Consider the following 24895-nt stretch of genomic DNA (forward strand, 5'->3'; position numbering starts at 1 on the left):
AGGATCGTCTGACAAGCTTGCATTAAAATTTCTCTTCGGAATCATTCCAAATGCCTCATAAACACCACGAGGCCTGAGGTCCAGGCCCTCCCACTCGCCCCGCTCAAGTCTCTCAACGCACGTCTCGTTGATCCCGTACCACGAGCCAAGCTCCCCAACGGCTCCTTGCGGGAGTTTCAGTGTGACTTTGAGGTCGATGTTCTGCTCAGCAGCAGAGGCATTCAGCTTCTCAAAGTCTTCATAATCGGGCATGAAGTCGGTCTTGGAGCACTCCAACCCGTGCTCTTGGAACAGCCGATCGAGCTCGGGGTCAGAGGCTCTCTCGATGAGGGGAAAGCGTATCCCATCCTCATCCGTCTCTTCCGAGCCTTGCTCTGCTAGCAATGGATCTTCTACTCCCAGGCTCTCCAAGTATTCAACGACTTCCTCCTGCTTGTTCAAGCGTGCCCATGACAGAGCCGAAGCATTCATATACATCCCGCTGTCGGCAATGGCATGCACGTCTGCCCCTGCCTCCTGGAGTCTTTTGACCATGTCGACGCTCCCAGACATAGCAGCAAAGTGTATTGGACGATGACCAGAGGCTCCTGCGGCGTTGGGATCAGCTTCCAGCTCCAGGAGCGTCTTGACCACCTCGTCGCGACGCATGAAGCACGCGAAATGCAACGCCGTGAAGCCCTCCTCGTCCGGCAGGTTCACATCAGCTCCTAGCGAGACCAGCTTGAGGGTGGAAAGGACTCTCCCTGCCTCAGCGGCGCATTGCAATGGCGTCTTGTTGATGAAGTGCGTACAGCCGTTCACGTCCACCCCGCTCTTTACAAGCTCCTCGATGGTGGTCAGGTTCTCATAGGTTGCCGCCATGCAAAGACTATCGATGCGGAAGTAGTTCGGATCTGATTCCCTGCTCCTCACTCTGCTAGCCTTGTGCGGGTAGTCTGCACCTCCTGATCCGGACACGCTCCCCTGCAGCGAAATTTTCGTGGGGCCCGAGCTTTGCTCAGCTTGTCGGAGCGGGATGAGTCGCACCTGGTCATGATGGGAGGGCAGCACTCCAGCAAGGCCATGGCTTGCGAGAAGAAGAGCAGAGAGTAGGGTCCTCGCCTTCGCCATCGATGTGCATGCGCTATCATGGGCCTTGATACGCCATGGTCCTGCCCCGTCGTTTGCGACGTCTGGTCTTTTCTCGCGCTGCCCTCCATAGTACTTTTGCTTCAAGGTATTTAGTGTTCTAATAATTTATTGCTGCCTTTCTGGCTTCCATCAGCCAGATTTGGCGAATATGTAGAAGGGGGGGGGAGGGAAGAGGACAAAGATCTGACTGCGGTGACTGCGACGAGGACGGGAGCGCATGAGAGTAATAGTCAGCATGGTATGTGCAGCAGGAGGAGAGGGGTGGAGGAGAGGGCAATGAACGTTTGCCTCTTGATCATAATGTGCTGTCAAAGGTATCTGACGGTGCTTTGTCTTCAGCATCATTGAATTCTGGCCATCATGCGCGTTGAGGTCTTGAGGGTCTAAGGAGGAGGAGGAGGAGGAGGCTGCGTCGTTCATCCGCCATGGGGATCTTCTGGTCCAAGAAGAAGGTCTACTGGGTCCCTCCCCACCGCAAGCTGGAGGATCTGTTGGAGGACAACTCAAAATGGAAGCAGACCATGGACATGACGGGGTGGCAGCTTCAGAACTCAGTGCAGGACAAGCTCGGAGACGTCATGTCGAGCATCAAGACAACAGTGGAGATCAACTTGAGCTACAACGGCATCGGAGACGACGAGTGCGAGCAGCTTGCCAAGGTGATCAAGCAGTCCAAGACCGTCAAGAGGCTCATCTTGGAGAACAACCACATCCACATGAAGGGAGCCCAGGTCCTCGCCGCTGCTCTCACGCCAGAGACGGGCAAGGACGACCCCGCGCTGGAGGAGCTGAACCTGAAGAACAACGGCGTTGGGAGCGAGGGAGCGACGGCGATCGCGCAGGTGCTGACGAGCAACAAGAACCTGAAGCAGATCAATCTCTACTGGAACAACATAGGAAACAGCGGCTTGCAGGCCATATGCCAGAACTTGCGCAATGATTTCCCGAAAGACTTCGTCCTGGTACTCCCTCCTCGTCCGATTCCCCCCTCCTTCCATCCCCTCCCCTCTTCCATCCCCCTCCTCCTTCCATCCCCCTCCTCCTTCCATCCCCTTCCTCCTCCCTTCCCTTCCTGACTTTGCACTTGTCCTCTCATTCTCCCTCACCTCTCATCACTTTCCTCCATCATACGCCTCTTTCCTTGGCTACCTTGCTGTTATTCCCTTTGCTTGTTCAACCTCCTCTCGCTGTATCTCCTGCTGACATCACACTCAACATTCTCGTCCTCCTCTCACCCTGCTGCTTGCTCCTCTCACCTCTCATTGCAGGACATTCGATACAACGGCTTTGACCGCACTGACAAAAGGTAACTTGACACTTCCTGTGATACACAAACTCACGCTTTACAGCGTCAACTGGACAGAGATGGAGAGCAAAATAAGGAGGTGACAGCTGCTGTCTCGCCTTCCTCCCTCCGCCTCCCCTCGACTCCTTTCTGATGCTCCTCCCTGCTGATCCTTTTGAGCAGCTCCCGCCTGTGTTTGACGGCCAAAGGCGTCGGCCCCAAGCTTCTCGGTTGGCCTCCGTTTTGACCAGCCTCTCCCTTCCTCATCGCATGGGTGTAAGCGGCAAGGGCTGCGAAATGTAGGAAAGATTGGGGAGAGGAGATCAGGGAGACTGTAAAAAGGAGAGAAGGAGATGGGAGTTTTTGGCGGGATAGTGATATTTGTATAATGTGACACGTGAACGACGAGTTCGGTAGACAAACATCTAATATTTCAAGATTGAAACATTACAAGTAAATGAGCCGCTAGATTGCCGGAAACAGTCTACTGCATTGCATTTCTCGGGGTAAAGACGAACTTCATATCAAACTTTGTCATCTGCCACAACATTAGAAAACCGTTGAGAAGACCATAATGATGGAAAGAAGAAGGGAAGGATGAGAAGAAGGGCAGAGAAGAGCTCATGTGTGCAGGAAGAAGAGGATCAAGAGATGACCTGCTTTCGATCCTCCTGTTAGTCTGCATCCCATCTTGGCGGAAGGGACATAGTTAAAGCTGGAAGAGATGAACAACTTGGTGTGCGCGTGGATGGTGGGGACCTGCAGAACTTCAGGCGGGAAGAGGAGAGGGGAGGAGCTGCTCACCACAAACAAGAAGAAATCAGCGAAAGGGAACAAGAGCAGCTGCAGAGCTCTCGAGAAAACTCCCATGTGATTGGGCGAAACCTGCGGACAGGGTCAGGGAGGACGCCAGGCTTCGCGACCGAGTACTCACGTCGAAGTAGAGCCGATCCTTGAGGACTGAAGTGCGGAGAGAGTAGTCGGAAAAGCACATGAAGATGTAGTGGAAGATACAGTGCACCACCCAAGTCCAGATCATGACATCCTTGAGGGCGACAAGGTCCTGCTGCCCGGTGATGAAGTCGAGGTTGAACAGAACAGGGATCTTTCCGTAGAGGAAGGGAGCTGTGATCAGCGCCACGCACATCACAACCACCAGCAGATGATGGTCGTAGGCCGTGAAGAGCAGCGAGATCCTCTTGGCTAGCGGCACCTTCCAATTACACACGCTCTGGACCAGAAGGTAGCCGAAGTCGACGGCTCCCCATTGCCACCTGACCGACTGGTCGTAGCATTCCTTGACCGTGTCGAGGTAGCCCTTCCCCTCTACTGCCTCCGTCCCGACTGTGATCATCATCCTTGTGCACGCCACCTTCCCATGATCGGCAAACACGCAGCGGAAGTACATGTGCCAGTCCTCGGGAATGACTGAAGGGTCCCAGTAGCAGGCACGCTCTGCCAACCTCAGCGGAAGCGAGTAGATGGCGAGGGGAAAAGGGTTTGAGATGGGACAGCCGAGTTCCGCCATACGTCCGATGCTCAGCACTGTATACCTCGTGGAGCAGATCCCCGGGACGTGACAGACATTTGGCATGAAGTTGGTCACTGGGATGTAGAACCGATGATAACGATTGTCCCCGTCACAGATGAAGTGATGAGTGAGGCAGGCAAACTGATTCGGATGGAAGAACGTATCAGCATCGCACGTTGTGATCACGATGTAGTCGGGGTTGATACGCATCCTGTCCACCATCAGCTTCTTGACGCATCGTGCCGCCCAGTTCTCGTTGGACGACTTGCCGGCGACTTCTCCTTCCTTGACTTCATGGATGGCATAGCAAAGACCTCCCAGCTTATGGGCGTACTCCTGCTGGAGGATTTCAGCCGTCTCCTTTGCCTTGGGGTCTCGGGCCTCCATGGCCATGCAGACCACAATCTGCTTGGCGATGGACTGATAGGCAATAGTGTCCAGCGTCTGCCTGAGCTTCACGAGCGGTTCCTTGTAGTTGGGAACAATGACTGCATGCCAGACCGCATTGAAGTCCAGGGAACCAAGAGGTCTCTTCTGCTTCTGCCAGTAGTCGGGAGCACGAGAGTCGTACTTCTGCAGCAGGTTCAGGCCATGAAAAGCACTGGCCCACATGATCCAGAATCGGATGACTCCATAGAGCATGAAGAAGCCAACGATGCTGACTGCGATGTCCGGCCTCTGCATCAACAGCCAAACATGCCCAAAATAGATGAAGAAAGCAAGAGTCGTGTATGTGTGGATGGCTGGCAGTCTTGCAAGGATGGAGTAGGCAGTCCTCTCCACACCTCCACAACAGGCTTCTGAGTTAGCCTCTTCTGTTTCGCCATCAATGAGTAACCCATGTGCAGATTGCGTCACAGTTGCTTCTCTCAAAGTGTGGCCCTCTCCTGCAGGAAACCTGCGTTCATCCTTGACAAGCGAGTTGGTTGAAGGAGGAGCTGTCAACAGCGCAAGCCCACCCAGAAGAGGGGTCCGCTCGCATCCGCTTGAAGCGGATGCATGCCCTAAAACAGGTATGCGTCAAGAAATAGATACATTCATGATGATCCCCACTCTGCAAAATGAAACATCACAGATGAAGGCCGGAGGCAACAACCAACGCTGTGATGCAACATCTTTCTCTTAGGAAAGCAGCATCCCCCTCACCCACATCTCATGATATCTCGTGACACCGCACTTAACATCTCGCCGGCACTGCCGTGCTGCTCTATCCTCAGACTTACCATCTTCCTGCATAGCCGGCGCCATCACCGCATCCTCTAAATCGGGCAGCAACTCGGAATCGTTAAAATACTTTATTACCGCGACCGTTACACTACAGTTTTTCCTGGCGGCCGCCCGCACCGCGGCCGGGCCCGGCCCGCCCGTCACCAGGCTAAGATGACTCCGATCGCGGCTCGGATCGGATCGGACGCACGCGGCCAAGTTCTGGGTGGTCGGCCCCCGGCGCCGTGCACGCCGCGCGCCGGCCCGGCCGGCCCAGACCGTACAGTGTCAGCGGGGGCCCCCCGTCACGGCGGTGCCCGGCCCCCAGTGACACGGCACCGTCACGGTGACTCGGCAGCGCCGGACTCCCGGAAGGCCGTCAGTGCTCGCCGGACCGGGCTGGCGACCGTTGCCACAGTGGCAGGCTTCCGATTGAATTGATTTACTGATTACGAAGTGGCCGGTCGTCATCATCCGACGATCCGATCATGGCCATCGGAGCACGGTACCGGGCCGACTAACATGATCCGCCACCGTCTCCTCCTCCGCCACCGCCGTCTCCCCCTCCGCCGCCGCAGTCTCCTCCTCCTCCTCCGCCGCCGCCGCCGCTGTCCCAGGATCCTCCCCACCAGCCGGGTTCTCCAATTGAAACATTGAAAAAGTAAGCACCGCCATTCAAATTAGGGTCATTGCTTCCTTCCCGGCGGCGCCCCCTGCCAAAGCAGCTCTTCTTTTTGCGCTCCTGCTTCTTTACCGGCTCCTTCACCGGCTCAGGCTTCACCGGCTGCTGGAACGGCGGCTGGAACGGCGGCTGCGGGTTCCCTGCATACTGCGATGCGATATAAAGGTGAGAGACCAGCAAAAAAAGATGGAGAGGCTTGCCAGAGGTGAAGGAACGTCATTCTGCATGAAGGCTTGCTGTTGGGGGTATGGAATCCCATTCTGCATGAAGGCTTGCTGTTGAGGATATTGACTCTCATTCTGCCTGAAGGCTTGCTGTTGGGGGGGTTGACTTTCAACCATTGTAGCTTGAGGAGCCTCCTTTAAGCTGTAGAAACCCATATAAGTTTTGAAGAGATTCATCGACAACACCTTCAAGGTGTATGAGCTTGAGTTTACCTATTACGTCGCTTTTGCATGTAACAAACGAACCAGACGAGGGCAAGGAACGCCACCACTGTTCATATCGTTCAGTGTTGGAAAGAGCATGGCTATTATTGCAGTTACCTCCAGCGACAACACCGCAGATCAAAGCGACACTAGGCTTAGCAACGCAGTCGCATGGCATCTTGCAGTGGTTGATTGGGCATCTACCGTCGGATAACAACGGATTCAATTTCCCGGTGTCGCATTCCTAATCACACGCACAGGACAACACAAAGAAAAGTTAGTGCACATGTAACAGTAGAATCTCCACCGAGTGCCCAACATAGACTTGATATCTTGCTATGAACACAAATCTCCTTCATCTCAGAGCATGCATATGCCTTAAAAGATAGTCTCATATTCATCTTGTGTGAATGAGAAAACATCACGAGCGATGATGGAAAGGTGTAGACAAAAGCCTGTTCAGCATCTTTCCATGGAAACGGCGGATCAGCAGCATCACAGCTCGTATGTGTCTTGATCGCTGACTCCCGCTCTCTTCCCGCGCTCCTTCCTCCGCTCCCCTCTTACCTTGCATTGGACCGCCATGATGCAAGGATTCCGAACCTACTCTGAACCCCTGAGTGACCGCGCCGGGGTTATCATATAGTAGTGCACAAGGCCATTATAGGCTCAAAGTAAACAAACTGGTACTAATAAATAGTCACTAATAGTACCAGTTACCACCAGGTAGGCTCAATTTGTATCCCAAAGTTGCCGGGGAAAGATAGGTAGGGTAGAAGGATTTCTGGCGGGGGAATTTTTGTACCGGCCGGAGTCTTTACTCAAAGTTAAGTGGAGGCGTGTCAGTTAATTTGGCATTTGAGTTGAGATTTGAATTCAGATTTGAATTCAGATTTGAATTCAAGTGACTCAACTCATAATAAAAAGTGAGGCCGCGGCCTCACCGCTGATTGTAGATTTTACAACACTGCAGCTTCTTGAGATCTCCAAAAACACATCGTTTCTGAAAAGGCTGATCAAAAGCTTGTCATCGATTCCAAATTTCGTGGTAAGCGAGCTCCAAACGCTACATTTTTGCCCCATGTGTGCCATGGCATCCTCGTGATCACATAGATTTAGCCTTGTGACATGTCAGCATATCTCTTTACAACTAATGCTCCCCCTGAACATCTTCATTTCGTGGCTCATTCCTCACATTTCGGGGACCCCTGCTCGTGCTGGCTGTGAAACCCCTGCATCGCCATTCCTTTCCACTCCCTGCACTCTCGCTCCCCTTCTCCGATCCTTTCCCCTCACCACCTCCTGGGTTCATAGACTTTGTTCCAATTACCTGTCCTTGCTTCGCGTTCTCTGCTCGACGAGAAGAATCCCTAGCATTGCTCATCGGTACCCAACAGGGTGCTTTCGACAACGTATTCCGTATTTAAAGGCCTTGCCACGAATGGAGCATGATTCATCAGATGATGTCATCTCTATGTCATCCTTCGATCGAACTCCGTTGTCAAGATGCTATTCTGAAACTCAAAATCCTGACTCAAGATCCTCTTCCGATGCTGCTTCGTCGTGGATCAGCGAATCAGTCGATTCGTCCCTCCATCCTAGCTTTTCATATCAGATGCTCATGCAGTGGTCAAGCTTCTCTGATTGGAAAAAACATAAGCTTCGGGCACTCAGTCACTCGATGGATGTCATCCAAAAAGCTATGACTGAGGCGCGCGAGGGCGAACTAGCAAAGCTGCCTTCGTTGGAAAGTTTAAGGAAAGACTAAGCCGCATGATTAACAGCCACTGTGCAGCACTGTCCGACATATCTTCGCAATGTTTTCCTTGTGTACTTTACTTTCGAATATATTTCCTTTACATTCGTTTCTATCCAGAAGGTTCTCGAGACCGAATCATCTTGTGACTGTTGTTGAGCGCGAACCAACCAGACAAGCTGAAACTACTTCAATAAGCTAGTTGGACACCTTGATCACTTCAACTTCCATAAGAAGATTCTCGTCAAAACGTCTTGATAGTTTTCTCTTGGCCTGCAAAAATAAAGTAAGAGGTTCGTTCCACGACATCGTAAGCTTGGCACACCTGAAAAGTGGCTGGAGAGGGAACACGGAAATAGTCGAGACATGTTTCTGCTTCCGTGACGGCGCCTCCGGGTAGCCCGACGGCAGATCCTATGTCAACACTCTTTACACATGATGCATCTTCAAGTTTCCAGCCCCGCTCGGGCTTAACTGAAATTCTTCGTAGCCCTCCTTGTTTCATGCCAGGCAAGGATGAGCTCAACGCATTGATCAGGTTTGCTTCACCAACCACAAATTTCAACGTGTCTGTCTCCTTGTCATCATCCTCGCCGTAGCCATAGCTAAAGACCAAGCTAGCTTCACCACTCAGCCCATCCCTTGATCTCTTTCCCAACCTCAGCACTCGATACTTGATTTCAACCTCAGAACCTGGTTTTACCTCTGCTCCTGTTCCTATTCTTACATCTCGGTAGCGATCACCCTCCTTAGTCACAGAAAAATTTCCATCTTGCTTATCGAAAAGTGTTGCTTCCCTCTGGGCCCCGTACTCTTGGGCTTCCTGTATGTTTGTGATTTTCTTCGTTGGCAAATCTTTCTTCTTTCCGAAGTCAGGTGGAGGTGCAATTCCCTTCACTAGAGCTTGTGCATTCGGAGGAAGATTAAGGGTGAGCATCAATCCGCCACACATCGAAACCAAGTCGGCCCTTGTGAATGTCGTCCGATCCTTCATCCTCAAATTATGCTGTACTCCACTTTCACAGCACGATCGGCTCGTCCTCTGCATTCTTGCAGGTGCAGGCGAAAAGCCAAAAGAGTCTGCGTAGGGGAGGCACAGCAGCGCCATAACGACACCAGCTGCAGCGGCTTCCTTCCACCCCCTCGTTGCCATGGGCGGCTTTAGATGTTCCGACGTTCACAGTCTTTGGGCGAACGACGAGAAGTATACCACTGCCCAGGTCATTTACTAACAAATTAAGTGAGGCAGACTCTTTTGTTTAATCACACATATTTCAGTCAACTTTTATTTCTATCATAGGCTTGTCCGAGTCAGTCCAGGACAACACCCGGGTGACTCGCGGCTGGGTACTGACGCCGGTAGGGCCGGGCCAGGCTAAATCCGTCGGACGGTCCGGCAGCTCTGCTTCGGAGCGGAAAATGTCCCTAAAGGAGAGGAGGACGACACTGCCAGCAAACCGCCGAGTCCGATCACAGTGAACGAGCTGCCTAGTGATGCGGATTCGTAGTACTGAGTTCGGAAGAAAGTTTGTGAGTGACAGTGAATTTTGAGCATGTTTGCCATGAGGAGTGATGAGCTGAATCGTGCTAGAACAGAGGAGTTCGAGTCTAGTGCCACTGGTAGTACGCCTCGATATGGCGGGTTGCGGCGGTAAATCATACTTCAAATTCAGTAGAGTCACTCGGATTCGAACTGAACAAGTTTGTCTTGATTATAGATACACAGCTAGATTGTGCTTGATATATTGGGGGGTGACAAACAAACACTAAAAAGAGTATGGGGACTCGATGCAAAAGCATCCTTTCTGTGCAAGCAACATGATGTACGTTCTTTAGAAATTCTGTGAGTTTGCTACTTTTGATTCAACAGCATCATCTGATGTCGTTATGATATTTTCTCAGAGTTATATTCGCAATTTCCCTCTTTTGCCACAATCACAGAATATGTGGATATGACGGACTTTGTTGCACCTCAATCTGCATCAAGAATTGTTCTCGCAAAAACGAGTTTCGATGCTATCTCAGCACAACGCAACTTTTCTTAGCAGCATCGATTCATCATCATACAAAGAAATATTTTTGTTTGGTTATTTATGATACAGGGCTACTTATCGTTTACATATGGGAAACAACAACAGCGTTATGGAATGCTGCGGTCCATGCACAGTTGTACGAGACAAGGTGGGTGAAATTGTCATTTTCTATACATGGAATATTTACAAAATGATCTGAAACAGAAAAACACGTTAGATATCGACATGGAAGACCAAAAAATGCAGGATCCATTTGAAACAAGTTTCGATGGCATAGATCACAGTTTGCTATCCAACAGTGCCTTCCAAGGTTTTCACTCTGCAACATTTGTGTTTTTTGACATATGTATCCAAGAGAGCAGGGAACGGAAGCAAGGCGGAGGGTTTTCATTCGGTCAAATGACAAGACAGGTTTGAGCACTATTTCCTTCTCAACTTTCAAATGTAATGTAAACATGTAGGACTATTTTCTCCTGTACGATGCAATTCACTCACTTGTACGATCCAGAAAAATCTCCAAAGAAGAGGTTTTTGTAAATGATTGCAACCCCAAAAGAGAGATGTTAACTGATCTGTACGATGAATGCCAAAAACAGGAAAACAAACTGTATGACCTCATTGGAAAACAGGATCCGGCCATAGCTATGGCATTTCAAGTGCGACTCAAGTTTGTGTATTGCTGCCACAGCCTGATAGTTGAATTTTACAGAAGTATAAGGTGTCAGGCGATACAACAAGCCTTCAAGAAATTGTATAACAATGAAACTTTACTTCCGTGACAGTTGACTTCGTCACCCTACTGTGACACGTGCTCATTGCTCCACATGACTTTACCGTATAGACCCTGCCAGGCTTGAGCCTGGCAGTGACTGGAAAGGGCGGGCTGGTCACTGAGTCACAAGTTCCGAAGTTCAACGCCGAGTCATAAGCCTGTTTCAAAAGATGCCGGGCCCCCATAACCATACTACGGTACTGTGACTTGGGCCGCCAACGCGGCGGGCCGGGCCGCGCCCCGGCTAGATAGTACGGTCCGATCGGCCCCGGCGGGATCGGACCCGGGCCGGGTCGGGGCCGCCGTGCCAGTGGTGACTGTCACAGTGTGAAACGGTCACCCGGCCCGGGCCCGGTACCGCCCGGCCCGGCCGGGCTGCGGCCGCCCCCCGGTACCGTCGCGGCAGACCGTACAGTACGGTGTATCACCGGGCCCGGGCCGGCTGGGTGGCAGCGGCCGCTGGCCGCGCCTGCGGCAACGCCGGGCGTTGACCGATCACGGCCCTGAATGGCCACTGAGGAGCCGGGCCCCGGCCGGGCCGGGCCCCGAGGCTCGGAGCAACAGCGGCGCCCGGCCGGGCCACGGCGATCAGATGCATTAGTCGCCTGACTGATCGGACTGTAGGGCCGGGCCCGGTCCGGGGGTAGTCAGGCTGTGACGGCAGTGGCAGCACGCCGCCTCAGACCGGGGCTACATCGGTACTTTACCTTTACTGGTACTACTAGTCTCAGATTTATTTCCGGGGGACCACACCGATGCAGCGAGCCAGTGGTGCTTGGGTAGGGTAGGGTCACCTCCACAGTACAGATAATGGCTCAAACCACCCAAAGTCTGGGACAACAGGGGGGTAGGGTCCATCAGATTCAGGCGTGGGGGCTGATGGGGTGGTCGCAGTTCCGACAATAATTGCCAGGACGGTAGCTCTGCGTCAACAAGAGGGTGGGGTCAGGCTAGGATGGGGTCTTGTTGAGCCATGCACGAGGGAAATGGGAGGGTAGGGTCATTTGAGTTGCTGAAACAGGGATGAAGTGGTGGAGTATGGCAAATGCTGGCATATGATGTAAGAGCGGAGGAAGAAGTGAAACAGAGCCAACTTGGAAGTACAGGAGCCAGCGATTTTCCAACGCGAATACATACCATGCCGAAATATCTGGAACAACATGCTGATACCTCTGAGTCGGGAGATACTGATACTCAGCAAATTTCTGTGCGCAAAACCATGGCCATCGTGAGGAGACACAATTTGCAGCTGCTCTTCGTTGCTGTAGTGTTGCAGGTACAAATGATGGGTGTTGAGAGTCAGTCGTCTTGTACAAGCTCGTCTTGCAACCCAATGACCTTACCCTGCGGGAAAAATTTGAGGATATTAACTCATTACTCTGCTCCATTCGTCATGTTTGATGCTAGTGAGTACTGTCAATGTTTGGAAGCAGAGTTAAAAGGTTTTTTTCAGCACTTTGCAACAAACAAAAATGCCCCCCTATTGCATTTGGATGCTCAGAGGCAAATCTCAGCTCATGCAAGAATGGTGGACTGACATATTATTTTGTATGTTCTGTGAACAGAGATGTTGTATTAAACCTGACATTACGTTCAGGTCAATCGATATTTGAAAGAACAGTTGAACACACAGTGCCAAGTAAGCTGTGCAGAAGATGCCATCGTTCTGAGAAACTGAACTCTCTTCTCAGGAACTCAAACTTTCCAACTCGACTTTCGAGTGGTACATCGCGTCAACGGATATGTGACAAGTAATCGAAACCAGCGCACAACCTAACGGAGCTATGCAGTTCCTCTGATAACCTCATCGTCAACATTTTGTGTGATGGACGTTTCAACTTTACAAGTGAGACGCCGCCGCTTCAGAATGGAACGGTTAGGAAAAATGCATCAGTGCATTAGCATTAGAGTTCATGTAACCCAGTGCACTACAGTGCCCCTCCGCCCTACTAGGAAATCCAGGATATTATAAAGGACCTAGCCCATTGTCTACATGTACTAGCATTGACGACAGTAATTCTTTTCTCTGCTCGCCGTTTTCCTCTCTTGACTCACTTATTAACAGAATCTTGTGTCAGTCCTGGGCCGGATATGGCAAGTGTCAACTCTCAAATATGCCCAGCCAAGGCATTAGCTGACAAAGATATTTCTTTTAGATCATCGGATCCGTTCAAATCACTCTCAACCGATTGGCTCTACTGCAGTTCTCTTCACCGTAAGTCCTCGCTGTAGTACCAGAAAACGATAAAACGATTGTGAGATGCGCACAGATACGCTACGATACAGCAGGCACTTGTGACCAAACAGAGTGTCCCGATTTACGTCTTCAGAGACATCGGCACCAACATGTACAACATATTTGGTCCCTTCGACGTGTTTTTGTGGATTGGTATTGTTGTCGAATGCTGCATTATTTGGATTCTATTCTTAATCATCGAAGTAAGTCCTGCCGTTCTCCTGTCGCTCTTTCTGAGAGCTTTTGGCTAGGCGCCTGTGAATCACGGCATTGCCAAAGGATTAAACTCATTTCCAGACACGTTTTACTGGGTCTTTACGACCTTGGTAGGGGGTCCAGACAAGGCGCCTGAAACAACAGGAGGAAAATGGATATTCTGCGCTCATACCCTGTTTTCGATCATCATCGCAGCTACTTACACAGGAGCTGTAGCCGCGTTCTTGACATCTTCTGCTGGAGCAGCACAACTGAACGACTTTTCGAGCCTTGAGAGTGGAGCGTTCACGACAGTTGTGGTGGGGCCAGCATGCCCAGACACGGCATCGTGGTCAGCCAATTGGCGAGGGACGTACAACGGGGGAAATAGCAAATACTCCTGCAGCTCAACAGGGAGCGTACAGGTGAGAGATAGGTGAGAATGTAACTTCCTTCCTTGATCGTCTGTGCAGTTCGAATACTTGCAACTGTTGCAGAGGTCTTCCAGCTCCATCAGCTTCTCCATTTTCACCACGTCGGGGCTGTTCTCCAAGTATGCCAATGGGCAGACCTTGATGTACAGCAAGACGGTGGATCCCTGCTCTGTCAAGGGTACAATCACGTTGAGATTCTTTCGTGCTGCTGACTCCACGCTGTGCAGATGCTCAGTTGGGAGCCTTTGACATGGTCATGTGCGGGATCAATGGGTCTGCTGGACCAGATTCCATGTTCGCCAATGGCCCATCTGTGGTATATGAGCTGACAAGGAGGTTCAAAGAAACTGGAAGGTGAAGTAACAGCCTCAACCTCTTCTGACGAACTCACATCAACCTTACCATCAGCTGTCTTTTGGCAACCAAAGGTTCGCAGTTCAATCCAAGCGGTCTTGGAATTGGCTTCCCATTCAATGGAGAACTTCAGATACCGTGAGATGGAACTATTACAACAAGATCTGAGTGACGCAAGGCTTTACAGGTTCTCTGTAGCGGTGCTGAACGCCTCTTCGAATGGACTGGTAGAGAATCTCATGGCCGAATTCAAAGTCAGGAATGTTGATAATCCATGCGTATATGTGGATCCTGGAAAGGGAAAGACTCTTACCTTGCCCGAGATGTCTGGATTGTTCGTGATTACTTTTGCTGGATTTCTAGTCGCATTTCTCCAGGCAATCTTCGAGCGATACTTCTATGACAAGGAGTTGAAACAGGAGCAAGAAAGGATGGAGTTGGAGAATGCTGAGATGGATGTCGTTGAAGAGTGTGAGGTTGAAGCATCGGAAGCACCCGCATCTCAAGCTTCAGAAGATAGCGATCTGACAGTAGAGAAGATGCATCATGAAGAGCACAACTTAGATTATGGTGAGGTCAACGAATACCTAGACGATGTGAGTGTCTCAGAATTTTTCGAAACATGTTTTGATTCTGTTTTGAACAGTTGATCCAGCAGACTAACAGAATTAAGGCTTTGGCTCAGAAAGTGGTTGAACAACGAGAAAGAGACAAAAACGAAGCAAAGAACACAACAGAAAACGAGCCTCAAGCAAATGGCCACAAGACAATGGACTGGGCTGGGTCTATAGCAAATGTTTTCTCTAGAACAACAGATAGTTAATGATTGGCTTATTGTTATCAAACGCCTTCAGTTTCCTCTTTGAAACAAGCTCTTGACAGCTCCAGCGCTGATGGCAGGATGATTTTATCGATCTTGTAGACTATTCCATTTTTCATTCTCTTGAACTTCAACCCTTCTTGACTGACTCCTATGGAAACGATGAGCAGCAAGTCCTCAAAAAACTTCACGATCACTCACCCAGTCTTCCAAATACGTCCTCCAATCGTATTTTCTGTCCAGCAATAGAAGTGACCTTCAATCTGGAGTCAGGATGTTGATGGCATTGTCATACTGCTCACTTCCTCTCGTTGCGCGAGATCGTCAGGATCATGAAGATCGTCACACACGTGCGATAGAACGAAGGAAACCCAACCATCAAACCCTGAGAACCCTGTTTGATTTCGACGTGCCACCATTCTCTCAACACCCCGACAAGCCATTGCAGAATCTTTGGGTGCAAAGATCGTCACATTTTCGCCACTTTCTATCATCTACAAAAGCATCATCAGCGTAACATTGCTCTGTGTGTTATCAAGTACCAGCCGTGCGGAGACAGCTTCCATTCCGTAAGCTTCCACATTGTTGAACAGGTCAGAAAGACAGGCGTCGAAGAGAGAAAGCTCCGGGTCCTTGCGGATAGCATCTCGAACATCTTGAGGAGGGTCCAGCATCGCATCGCTCACATCCCAGTCCAGCGGGGTCACCCCATTACAATTGAGGAGAGCAGAAAACGCGCCCACCGCCGCTGCGACCCAAGTGAAGAACAAGTTGTGGGGGTCCCACAGATATGCCGGAATAGCAAGGAAGAGAGATCCGGCCACGACCTTCCAGAAAAGCCGCATGCGGCCCTGATACAGGCTATGCTTGCTCAGCTGATACAGGCTATGCTTCCTCAGCTGATACAGGCTATGATTGCTCAGCTGATACAGGCTATGATTGCTCGGCCCTTATACAGTCTATGCTTGCTCGGCCCTTATACAGTCTATGCTTGCTCGGCCCTTATACAGGCTATGCTTGCTCGGCCCTTATACAGGCTATGCTTGCTCAGCCTTGATACAGTTTGTGCTGCAACCCTCTCTTGGCATTCAGTCCTGCGAGAACAGTCAAAATTATACTAGATAAGATTCGTACTGAAAAAATTCGAGTAAGCAACCGTACACTCTCTTATCACTCTTCGACATCTCAAGATTTCTTATGGAAATCTGTAATTGCACCTATTTCGTTCATCTTGACCATGCCCTTAGCAGGTTAAAGCCAATGCGCTGAATATCATCATCCCTTGCAAGAACGCACCAAATCAAACAAAATCATTGTCTGCTTCCACTTCTGCTTTCAAACATCCCGATCGGACTTTCATATCGCAATGCTTCCTATTGAGAGTTCTACTTGACTTACACCATGATATGTGATCTTGCTACCAACATCAATTCCGCGCCGCTGGAATGGCCAGCAACTTTTCTCGAACAAGTTTGTCAATGCCAACAGCTTTGATGTTACCTACAGCTCACTCGCCTTCAGTCTTGTTTCTACCCATCCAACTTCACGGTTTCCTCTTGCATTTCTTCTCCGTCCTTCATACCGCTCCGGTTGAAGGCACCATCAGTGCGCTGCGCAGGTAGCACTGCCCCCCCGGGCGCCCGGCGCCCGGGCCTTCTGAGCCTGCCAGTGGGGGGCCGGGGGGGGGGTTGCTCTCGGATGATGAGCGGGTGAGTCGGCCCGGGCCGCCCGGCTGAGTGCCACCGGGGCTCGCCGGGAACGGAACTGCTTGTAAGCCTTTCGCCCCCCGGGCCGAGCTCCGGAACTTCCGGCCGAACCGGGCCTATCACCGAGTCTCCGGGCGGCCCGGGCCGGCCCCGGTCGCATCACCGTGAGAGTCCGATTGTACAAGTGGGTTAAGTTAGACTCAGTCCGCCGGGGCGGCCAGGCTCCTCACTGGTCACTGTGCTCCTCCGAATCCGCCGGCTTGTCATGACTCAGTGAGTGCCAACTCAACCACACGGTTGAACGGCCGGGCCGGGCGGTTCAAGTCCGACGGTTCCCGCAGGAAGAATGATGGCCGACCGGAAGATTGTTCTGGTTCAAGTGGCCACCGAAGATGTTATAAAGGAGGAGTCACCACCACCCCACCACCCCACCCAATAAATATCCACCCTGTTTTTTACTACCCCACCCACCTGAAAACCTTCCAAATAACCCTACCTCCCGAAGAAATCGAGTCCATACAACAGCGTTTCTGAGACCAGTACCCCCCCCTCCTGCGGTAAAGAGCATCATGCTCGTTGTAGCCCTTGCGCTCCTTCCCTGTGCCATGGCCTTTGCCCCAGCGCCCCTATCGTCAACCTCTGTCTCAGCTCTCTCAGCTCTCTCTCCGCTCTCTCACAGCCTCTCCTCCCCCATCAGCCGGGGTCATGTTTCCCTCCGCTCCCCATCTCGTCGCATGGCTGGGTTGACATGGGGCAAGGTAAAGCTTGCATGCACAGAAGGCAGCGGTGACAAGGAGCTGCAGATGAAGGTGGACAATGCAGCAGAAGAGAAAGTCCAGGAGACTGTGAAGGAGTTGAAAACAGAGGAGGTCAAGGAGGAGAAAAAGGAGAATCTCATGACCAAGGTCAAGGATGCTGGTGTAGCCGGACTTGTTGCGTACGCGATCTGGGAATTCATGTAAGTTCTTGTTTGCAAACATTTTCTTGTTCATGTTGGAATGTGTTCATCGGAATTGCTATTGGTTCTTCTTTTCGGCTGCCAGTTGACATTTTTCCTTAGCTTCTGGGCGATCAGTGTTCCAACAGCTATCTTTGCTTACCATCAAACTACCGGAGAGTGGCCCTCCTTTGACAACCCTGAGTCAACTGCCAAGGTGACATGACCTAACAGCTCCCACTTTCATATCTTACGCTCCTCCCCAGGTCTCTGCTGTCATCTTCGGCTTCCTCAACGTGGCTCGTGCGCTTGTTCCTGTTCGCATCGCCATCACTCTAGCTACCGCTCCTTTCGGTGAGTGCTCCCGATGAGGTTCCATGGCATGCGTCTCCTGACCTCCAACGCAGTTGACAAGTACATTATCAAACCTTTCAACTTGGGAAAGAAGGAGGAGAACTAGGCTGTACAAGTAAATGAGAATTATTTATTCACATCGGGGAGTTGGAGCCTTGTAATCACAGGGCAAAGGATGGTAGGATAAGCATCAGCTCGCATCATTGGACATCGATGTTGTCGAGATGAACTTCAATCAGCTTCCCCCCGTCTAGCTCCACAACAACTCGCTCCGGGTCTTGCGACGAGGGAGCCATGAGGTATCCTTGCAGCCCGTTGTAAGAGAACGACTTGAGTCCTTTGAGCTTCACCCATGCTCTTGTATGAAACCCTGGCATGTTCGGGAGGTCCAACAGCGTCAGCTTGTCCAGGTTGTAGCTCACCGTCTCGCCACCGCAGCCCTCGTAGACTTCGAAGAGCGTGACCATAACATGCTTCATGAAGCTGTCATCCTCTCGTACAATGATTCCCTTGCGACCATACAGGTCCTCAACGACTCTGTGCAGGGCAAACTTCGGTAGAAGGAAGCTGAGATTGTCATATCGTACACTCACTCGGCGATCGCTGTTGTTGAGGTGTATCACAACTCGATCAGGGTCAACAGGGTCCACGTCCTCAACAGTGCCAGTCAGGTTGTTCATTGATACATCCGCCAGCTTGTTCTTGGCTCCAAGAATCACTCTGCCACCTCGCTCCCATCCCCTTCTCATCACCACTTCCAGCTTTGCGAAGCGAACAGCTCCAAGCTTTCTGTCACTCTCCCACCTGACCAGAGCCCTGCCGGGATCCGACTCCAAGGTCCTGATGATGGTGCCTACCTGCTCTTCTCGCGTGCCATTGACTCCTCTAGCTCGCACTCGCATGCCAGGACGGAGCCCGGGAGGAAGCTGATAGTCGAGGTTGTGGTACCGCACTTCCATGTCTGATCCGTCGGCTAGCTTCACTACCACCCACTCCGGGTCTGACGGATTGGCTTCAACCACTCGAGCGTGCGCGCCGTTGAAGACGGACGCGTTCTTGAGTTGCCTGATCACCACCATTCGCCCGGGTTCAAGCCCCTCAGGCAGCATGAACTCTATCGCATCTGCCAGCCGCTCCCTGCTGCACACCAGCTCTTCTCGGTTGTCAAACTTGATTCTAGCCGTGTTTGTATGGTCGTCGTAAACAATCGTCCCTGTCTTCTCCTGCTCTCCGGGGCCCTGCGCCTTGCTCCTGCAGCGACTGGTCCTTTGGATGGTTTGACGCACGTCCTGCGCCTCGACTATCGCCCTCTTGTTCCACTCCATGCACGCCTTCCACTCCGCCACTCTCTGCTGCTGCTTCGCTCCCTGCTCCTCTGCCCAGCTCCCTGGAAGGATCTCCGAGGTCCGACGAGGCGCATCCTGCTGTGCTAGGGCTCTTTCTTGAAGGACGCTTAAGAGTAGCTCATGGAGGGAGAGCGTGTCCGGATGTGAAGGGCCGAGAGTCTTCTCGAAGACTGTCAGCGCCTGCCACAGCAGGTCCTTGCTCTCCTCCATCTCCCGCCTCGCTACCTTGACCTCTCCTATGCATCGCAACATCTGCGCGGTGCCAAGAGAGTCTTTGCCGGATTTAGACACGTTGTGCTGCAGGACAGACTGGAACTCTTGTAGAGCGAGGTGAAGGAGTGCCTGCGAGTCGGCGGCAGCTTTCCTGGTGGACATGTCGAAGAAGACAGCTCCCATGTTACGTCTGATCTGTATGATCTCGTCGTGGTGTGCTCCATAGAACATTCTCATGATGTTGAGAGCCAATTTCAGCTTCGAGAGCGCATGCTCCAAGTTGTCGAGGTGGTGATAGCAGGCCGCCATGCCCACGAGCGCTCTTGCTGTGTTGGGGTGCCGATCCCCGAACCTCTTGAGGGCATGCTTGAAGGCGTTGCTGAAGGAGAGCAGAGCTTCCATGCACTTGGAGGAGTCCAGCTTCGACCTGCCCTCGTTCATCATGTCGTTGAGAGCATTGTCCTCTGTGACAACATACTGCGAGATCAAGCGCATGCTCTTGTCTCCACTTGACTGTCCGTCAGGCTGCAGTGTGGGAGATGCGATCTCAAGGTTTCGAGTTACGAGATCTAACAGTTTGCTTCTCTCACCATTGACATTGCTTGGCTCATCCATGAACTCCTTCCACTTGGCGATCTGCTTGAAAATTCCTTCACTAGTCTCTCCCTCTCCATTCTTCAGACGGGCGATGGCAAGGTTGTTCAACACCTCAATGCAGCTCTCAACGTCGCGATGCTCCTGAAAGATCTTGAGCGCTTCTTGATACTCAAACATCGATGACTGGAGCTGCCCGAGAGCTTCATAGTTCATACCCAACAAGTTGTGCAGCATCCCGACTCGCATGTCTTCTTTCCCTAAGTTGTACTCCACGATTCGCTTCGACTTGTCGAGCCAGTGGATGGAGTCATAGAACAGGCCGCACCTGTACCTGATCAAACCGACGTTGTAGTAGAGCTCGCCCACTGTACTCGCGTCTCTGGTCTCGTTCTTGGAGTAGAGGTCCAGGCAGTCTTGCAGCAGCCTCTCACACTCGGAGTACTTCTCTTGCTTCAACCTCATACGTGCAAGGCTCAACAGGATGAGCACCTCCCATGCTGTATCCTCCTGCTGCATTGCTTTGCACCAATGCAGCGACTGATATGCAAACTTGATGGACAACTCTAGAGAGTTCGTCTGTTGATGGGCGAGAGACATCTGGTATAGCGTGTCCAGGACGATCAAGTTTTCCTCGTGCATCATTCCGTTGAGAAAGGGGCATGAAATATCTGACACTTTAAAGTGATATTTGCCGCACGGAATCAGAAGCCCGTCGATTCTGATCTCCTTCTCAAGGGCAGTGAGTTTGATCTCCAGGTCATTCATCGTGATCTTGTTGCGATTTACATGCATCTCCACAAAGCAGCTCTCACTGTTCCAGTCCTTCATGTCGAACGACTCTGATCGAGTGAGGCTGCGGACGATCTCTAGGGTCCGGCTGTCGAAGCCTAACACGTTCTCGATGCCTTTCTGCAGCTTTTCAATCATGCTCGGGCTGTCAAGCTTCTGCAGGACTTTGGAGTCGAACTTGAGAGTGAGGGACAGGAACTTCTTGTCCGCAAACTTGTGTATGAGGGGTTCGAGGAAGTCTAGAGTGAACTGAAGCCTGCAACAGACGTCAGCTCGTCCTCCTCCACGCCTCTCTGAAACCTGTTGAGAGCCTCAGCGACCCTCCCGCTCCTCAGGAAACAGACGCCTAGGTAGTGCATCACATGCGAGCTTTCCCTCGTCTCCGACGCGCTGAGGGTCTGCAGCATCCGCAGGCATCGCTCCAGCAGCGCGCAAGCCTCGTCCGCGTCTCCCTTCCGCAGCAGGATCTCAGCTCTCTTGATCTGAGTGTGGAGAATCACAGGGTTGGACGCGTCCTTGCTGGAGCTCAGGTGGTTCAGCAGCCGCTCCGTCAACCCGAGAGCCTCGCCGTGATCCTGCAACTCCGACGACAGATGCTCGGCACACGCCTCGATGACGTCAAGGTCAAACTCTGACGTGTCACTGACTAGCTGGAGCAGGTTTGAGGTCCAGTATCCCCTCTCCGGCTTGACCTTAATTCTCCTCCCCTTCCTCTCCATGCAAGCAGCTCCCAGGTGGCTGAGAGCCTTCCGGGCATCCAGCTGGACCTGGGGCAGGAGAACTCGCAGGCAGTGCAGCACGAGGGGATGAAAGGCGACGGTCTGACGGTCTTGCATGGCAGCGAAGCCATGCTGCACAACGAGGTTCATTCTGCTGCGAGATCGGAGCTCCGGAGGAATCATGTCCATGTGGATGCGGTAGGGCCCCAGGTGCACACACAAGGCGAGGAAGTCAGGCATGAGCTTGTCCTGCAACTTCATCTCGCTCATGGCGTACCCAACGTGTGGCAGGAGGAGGTTGACGGCCTTGAGGTCCTGCGCCTCCAGCTCGTACATGTCGGGGGAGACTTGTGCCTCGACGCGCTTGAAGAGGCTGATCTTCTGAAGGTACCAAGACATGGGCACCCCAAGAATCCTGATACACGAGGACGCCAAGGCGAGGACGAGGGGGATGCGGTCAGCTGCTGAATCAAGAGCTTGACGTCAGCTGGGTTTTCGTCGCTGGCTTGATGGATGACAAGCTCTCGAGACTCGTCGTCAGTCATGAGGTCGAGGACCAGCAGGTTTTGAGAGGGAGCTGCTATGTCAAGTGGTCTGGTGGAAGAGACGACGGTGATGCCTGCCTGGCTTTGCGCGGGGATTCGAAACTCGTCAAACAGCCTGCGGTCTTGCAGGTCGTCCAAGACCACCAGCCATCCGTCGTTGGCCTCCAGCCACATGCGGAACCTCGCGGTCAAAGTTTGAAACGACCCCTTGGCGCCGACATGAATCTGAAGGTGCTGAGCGATGTCAAGCAGCGAGTGATACGCCTCCTTGTACGTCTTGGCTCGCAACCAAAAGACTGCCTTGACCTTGTTGCGGCGTATGAGCTCGTAGGAGAGGTGGCTCAGAGCTGAAGTCTTCCCGCAGCCGTCAGGTCCGCTCACCAAGATCAGCGAGTTTGACTGAGTCTGGATGCGAGCGAGGCAGTGTCTCAGCAAGTCTTGCCGATGCTTCGTCATCGCAGGCACCATCACGCTCCTCGCCACGTGGTGCTGAGATCCGGTGTAAGCCAGGAGCGGCAGCCCGCACATGTAGGGGAGGTTGTAGGCCTGATACAAGGCTGCCAAGTCCTCCTGCCCGTAATCGAGGTCGACGTTCTCAGACTCTTTCATCCAGAAGAAGAACTTGCTGGAGATGGACCAATGATCTAGATGCACGCTGCTGAAGCTCTCCTTGTTATCAACGCTCATCTTAAGTCTGTGTAGCATGTCCACAAGTTCGATCCCCTGCATCTCAAGCAAGGAGGAGAACGTCGGCAGGAAACAACATTCTTCTATGTCCTCCGTGGTACATCTCAACAGCAGGGTATTACTTACAGCGACTGAGCTTGCTTTCAAGTTGGAATATTCAAACTCCCGGGATGCTCCAAACAAGAAGCAGAGGGTTGGAGATGCGAAGAATCCGTTCTTGCTGGCTACTTCTTGCAGCAGCCATTCCACAGGCAGACAGGAGTCTTGGATGCTGCGGTAGCCTTCAAAGTTCAGCCTGTTGGCGAGCATGCCTTGCAAGTCGCTGTCGTGGGGCACGAGGAACACAGACTCGTTCACTTTCATCATGTTTCCAACCAAGAGGAGCAAACGAGCTCCTGTATGCTCCGTGTTGAAGTTCAGGTACTCTCGTAGAGCCTGCTCGCTGTCGTACTTGCTCGGGTTCACAAGCAAGCTTGTCTTCCACATGAGCGCTTCCAGCACTTCACACGCTCTTCTCCCTCTTGACACAAACTCACTCTCTATCGTGTCGAAAACGACCACCATTGCAGAATTTTTGCGCTGTTGCATTGCATGCTTTTCGACTTCCTTGAGTGGGAATGAAATTCCTTGCAGCATGTGACATTCTTCGTTGAGAAACTTGCCCTCAACGAGCTCGAGCAGCTTGCTCAGAGCTGCTAGTGTCAGGCAGGGGCTGCAACTCTTGTCCAGCTGCTGTAGACTCTTACCCTCCAAGTCAGAGCACTTGGGCTGACGGACACAGCTTCTATGCAACTCCCATGGCTGTTTCCACTTCCATGCCGAGCCCTTGATCTCACACAAGGATGAACTTGTCAAGTGCTTCTCCATCCTCGCCATCTTCTCTTGCATGGAGGCAAACTTGGGTATCGCTCCCATCTTGGAGGCCTTCAAGCTCGTCGTGATGACATGCAGGCACGTGGCAGAGAAGTGCCGTTGAAAGCGATGCCGAGCGAAGGGTTCGTCGAAGAGGAGGTAGATGACGGTGAAAGTGAAGTTATTCAGGTTCTTGTCTCGGGGCCTGTTTGAGTGCATGATCCACACCTCCATCATCGTCTTGGGCTCTGAGGAGCGAAGCGGCCAAGGAAACTCCACAACCGCGTAAGTCTGCATGGAGGAAGAGTCGTCGACCAGCAGCTTCTGCAGAAAGTCTCTGCTCTCCGTCTCTCTGTTGGAAGCAAACCCTGCGTTCCAGTGCGCAAGCTCCCGAGCGACTCGAACCTGCTCCCAGTCAAGAGCACTCCGCTTCCGCTCGGACCGGAGGTACACATGGAAGCCAACGCTGGGAGGAGCTGAGAGATGTGCCGATGCTGCCTCGGTGCATCTGCAGCTCGACCTGGAGGAGAGGAGAGTCAGCGGGGGGTCGCGCAGCTGGAAACTCACCTGCGCGAGACGTCTGCTTGCGTCCCCGTCTCGAACTCAGACCATTGCCCTTCATCCGGCTCTCCTTCTCGCCATGTTCCAGCGAACTTGATCCCCGTGTTGAAGAAGAACGTCCCTTGCCCGTGCGGGTATCCGTCCTTCCACTCCCCCCTGTAAATCCCTTGCTCGCTGCTCCCTTCCGCCCACCCGCTCCCAGGTCGCCGCTCACGACCCTCCAGCTTGAAGGTCGACATGCTCGACTGATCAGCGCTGCTCGCACCCCTGTCGTACTATCCGACTGCTCCTGATGACGATGATGATAAGGAGGAGGAGGAGGAGGAGGAGGAGGAGAATATCATTTCATCATATCAACTACACAAGGTGCGCTACTAGCTCTTCTACTTCAACCACACGTTCAAACCGCCGCCATCCCCGACAGAGTGATAGGGCCAGTGAGCTAGGGCAGCAACACATGTACCTTTTCCTTCCTCTCTGCCTTGCGCCGGGTCGTCCGAGCCAGCCAGGACCGTACGGTCACTACTGTAAGGCCGGAGACGAAGCCCGGGCCGGGCGGCGCGGCCTGCCGCAGAGTCCGGGCCCGAGCCGCGGTCTCCGACCGGTGTCAGTGACCCGGCGTGATCCACTAGGGGCCCGGCGTGTGCCAACATACTCAGTGATTGCCGCGCCGGGAACTCCGGGCTCTCTGATAGTACGAACTTTGCAACAACGGGGTTCTGAGGC

General features: G+C 52.4%; 8 protein-coding genes across 8 annotated transcripts; 3 read left to right on the plus strand and 5 right to left on the minus strand.

Moving 5' to 3' along the window:
• Positions 1-396: 396 nt before the first annotated feature.
• Positions 397-861, minus strand: GUITHDRAFT_70309 (hypothetical protein; the record flags this gene model as incomplete). The annotated part of the gene is made up of 1 exon (XM_005833684.1): positions 397-861. A coding segment is annotated over one exon (465 nt), but the record flags the coding sequence as incomplete, so codon positions are not given.
• An 848-nt stretch (positions 862-1709) lies between these two features.
• Positions 1710-2207, plus strand: GUITHDRAFT_70455 (hypothetical protein; the record flags this gene model as incomplete). The annotated part of the gene is made up of 1 exon (XM_005833685.1): positions 1710-2207. One exon carries the CDS (start codon positions 1710-1712, stop codon positions 2205-2207), a length of 498 nt encoding a protein of 165 aa, XP_005833742.1.
• A 733-nt stretch (positions 2208-2940) lies between these two features.
• GUITHDRAFT_107536 (hypothetical protein) lies at positions 2941-4789 on the minus strand (the record flags this gene model as incomplete). The annotated part of the gene is made up of 5 exons (XM_005833686.1): positions 2941-2954; positions 3073-3175; positions 3221-3301; positions 3351-4625; positions 4733-4789. The coding sequence occupies 5 exons, from the start codon at positions 4787-4789 to the stop codon at positions 2941-2943; spliced, it is 1530 nt and encodes a 509-aa protein (XP_005833743.1).
• A 3428-nt stretch (positions 4790-8217) lies between these two features.
• GUITHDRAFT_70395 (hypothetical protein) lies at positions 8218-8956 on the minus strand (the record flags this gene model as incomplete). Its single annotated transcript, XM_005833687.1, has 2 exons — positions 8218-8292; positions 8345-8956. 2 exons carry the CDS (start codon positions 8954-8956, stop codon positions 8218-8220), a joined length of 687 nt encoding a protein of 228 aa, XP_005833744.1.
• A 4214-nt stretch (positions 8957-13170) lies between these two features.
• GUITHDRAFT_162922 (hypothetical protein) lies at positions 13171-14902 on the plus strand (the record flags this gene model as incomplete). The annotated part of the gene is made up of 7 exons (XM_005833688.1): positions 13171-13263; positions 13312-13680; positions 13729-13867; positions 13917-14043; positions 14098-14181; positions 14231-14639; positions 14690-14902. The coding sequence occupies 7 exons, from the start codon at positions 13171-13173 to the stop codon at positions 14864-14866; spliced, it is 1398 nt and encodes a 465-aa protein (XP_005833745.1). The 3' UTR covers positions 14867-14902.
• A 91-nt stretch (positions 14903-14993) lies between these two features.
• On the minus strand, positions 14994-15708 carry GUITHDRAFT_138110 (hypothetical protein; the record flags this gene model as incomplete). The annotated part of the gene is made up of 5 exons (XM_005833689.1): positions 14994-15014; positions 15065-15119; positions 15166-15257; positions 15280-15357; positions 15406-15708. 5 exons carry the CDS (start codon positions 15706-15708, stop codon positions 14994-14996), a joined length of 549 nt encoding a protein of 182 aa, XP_005833746.1.
• A 1757-nt stretch (positions 15709-17465) lies between these two features.
• GUITHDRAFT_70348 (hypothetical protein) lies at positions 17466-17877 on the plus strand (the record flags this gene model as incomplete). The annotated part of the gene is made up of 3 exons (XM_005833690.1): positions 17466-17527; positions 17630-17723; positions 17773-17877. The coding sequence occupies 3 exons, from the start codon at positions 17466-17468 to the stop codon at positions 17875-17877; spliced, it is 261 nt and encodes an 86-aa protein (XP_005833747.1).
• A 183-nt stretch (positions 17878-18060) lies between these two features.
• On the minus strand, positions 18061-24408 carry GUITHDRAFT_138112 (hypothetical protein; the record flags this gene model as incomplete). Its single annotated transcript, XM_005833691.1, has 4 exons — positions 18061-21061; positions 21106-21939; positions 21969-24128; positions 24176-24408. 4 exons carry the CDS (start codon positions 24406-24408, stop codon positions 18061-18063), a joined length of 6228 nt encoding a protein of 2075 aa, XP_005833748.1.
• Positions 24409-24895: the final 487 nt, after the last annotated feature.

The sequence above is a fragment of the Guillardia theta genome (assembly GCF_000315625.1).
Source record: "Guillardia theta CCMP2712 unplaced genomic scaffold GUITHscaffold_29, whole genome shotgun sequence".
NCBI classification, from domain to species: Eukaryota; class Cryptophyceae; order Pyrenomonadales; family Geminigeraceae; genus Guillardia; species Guillardia theta.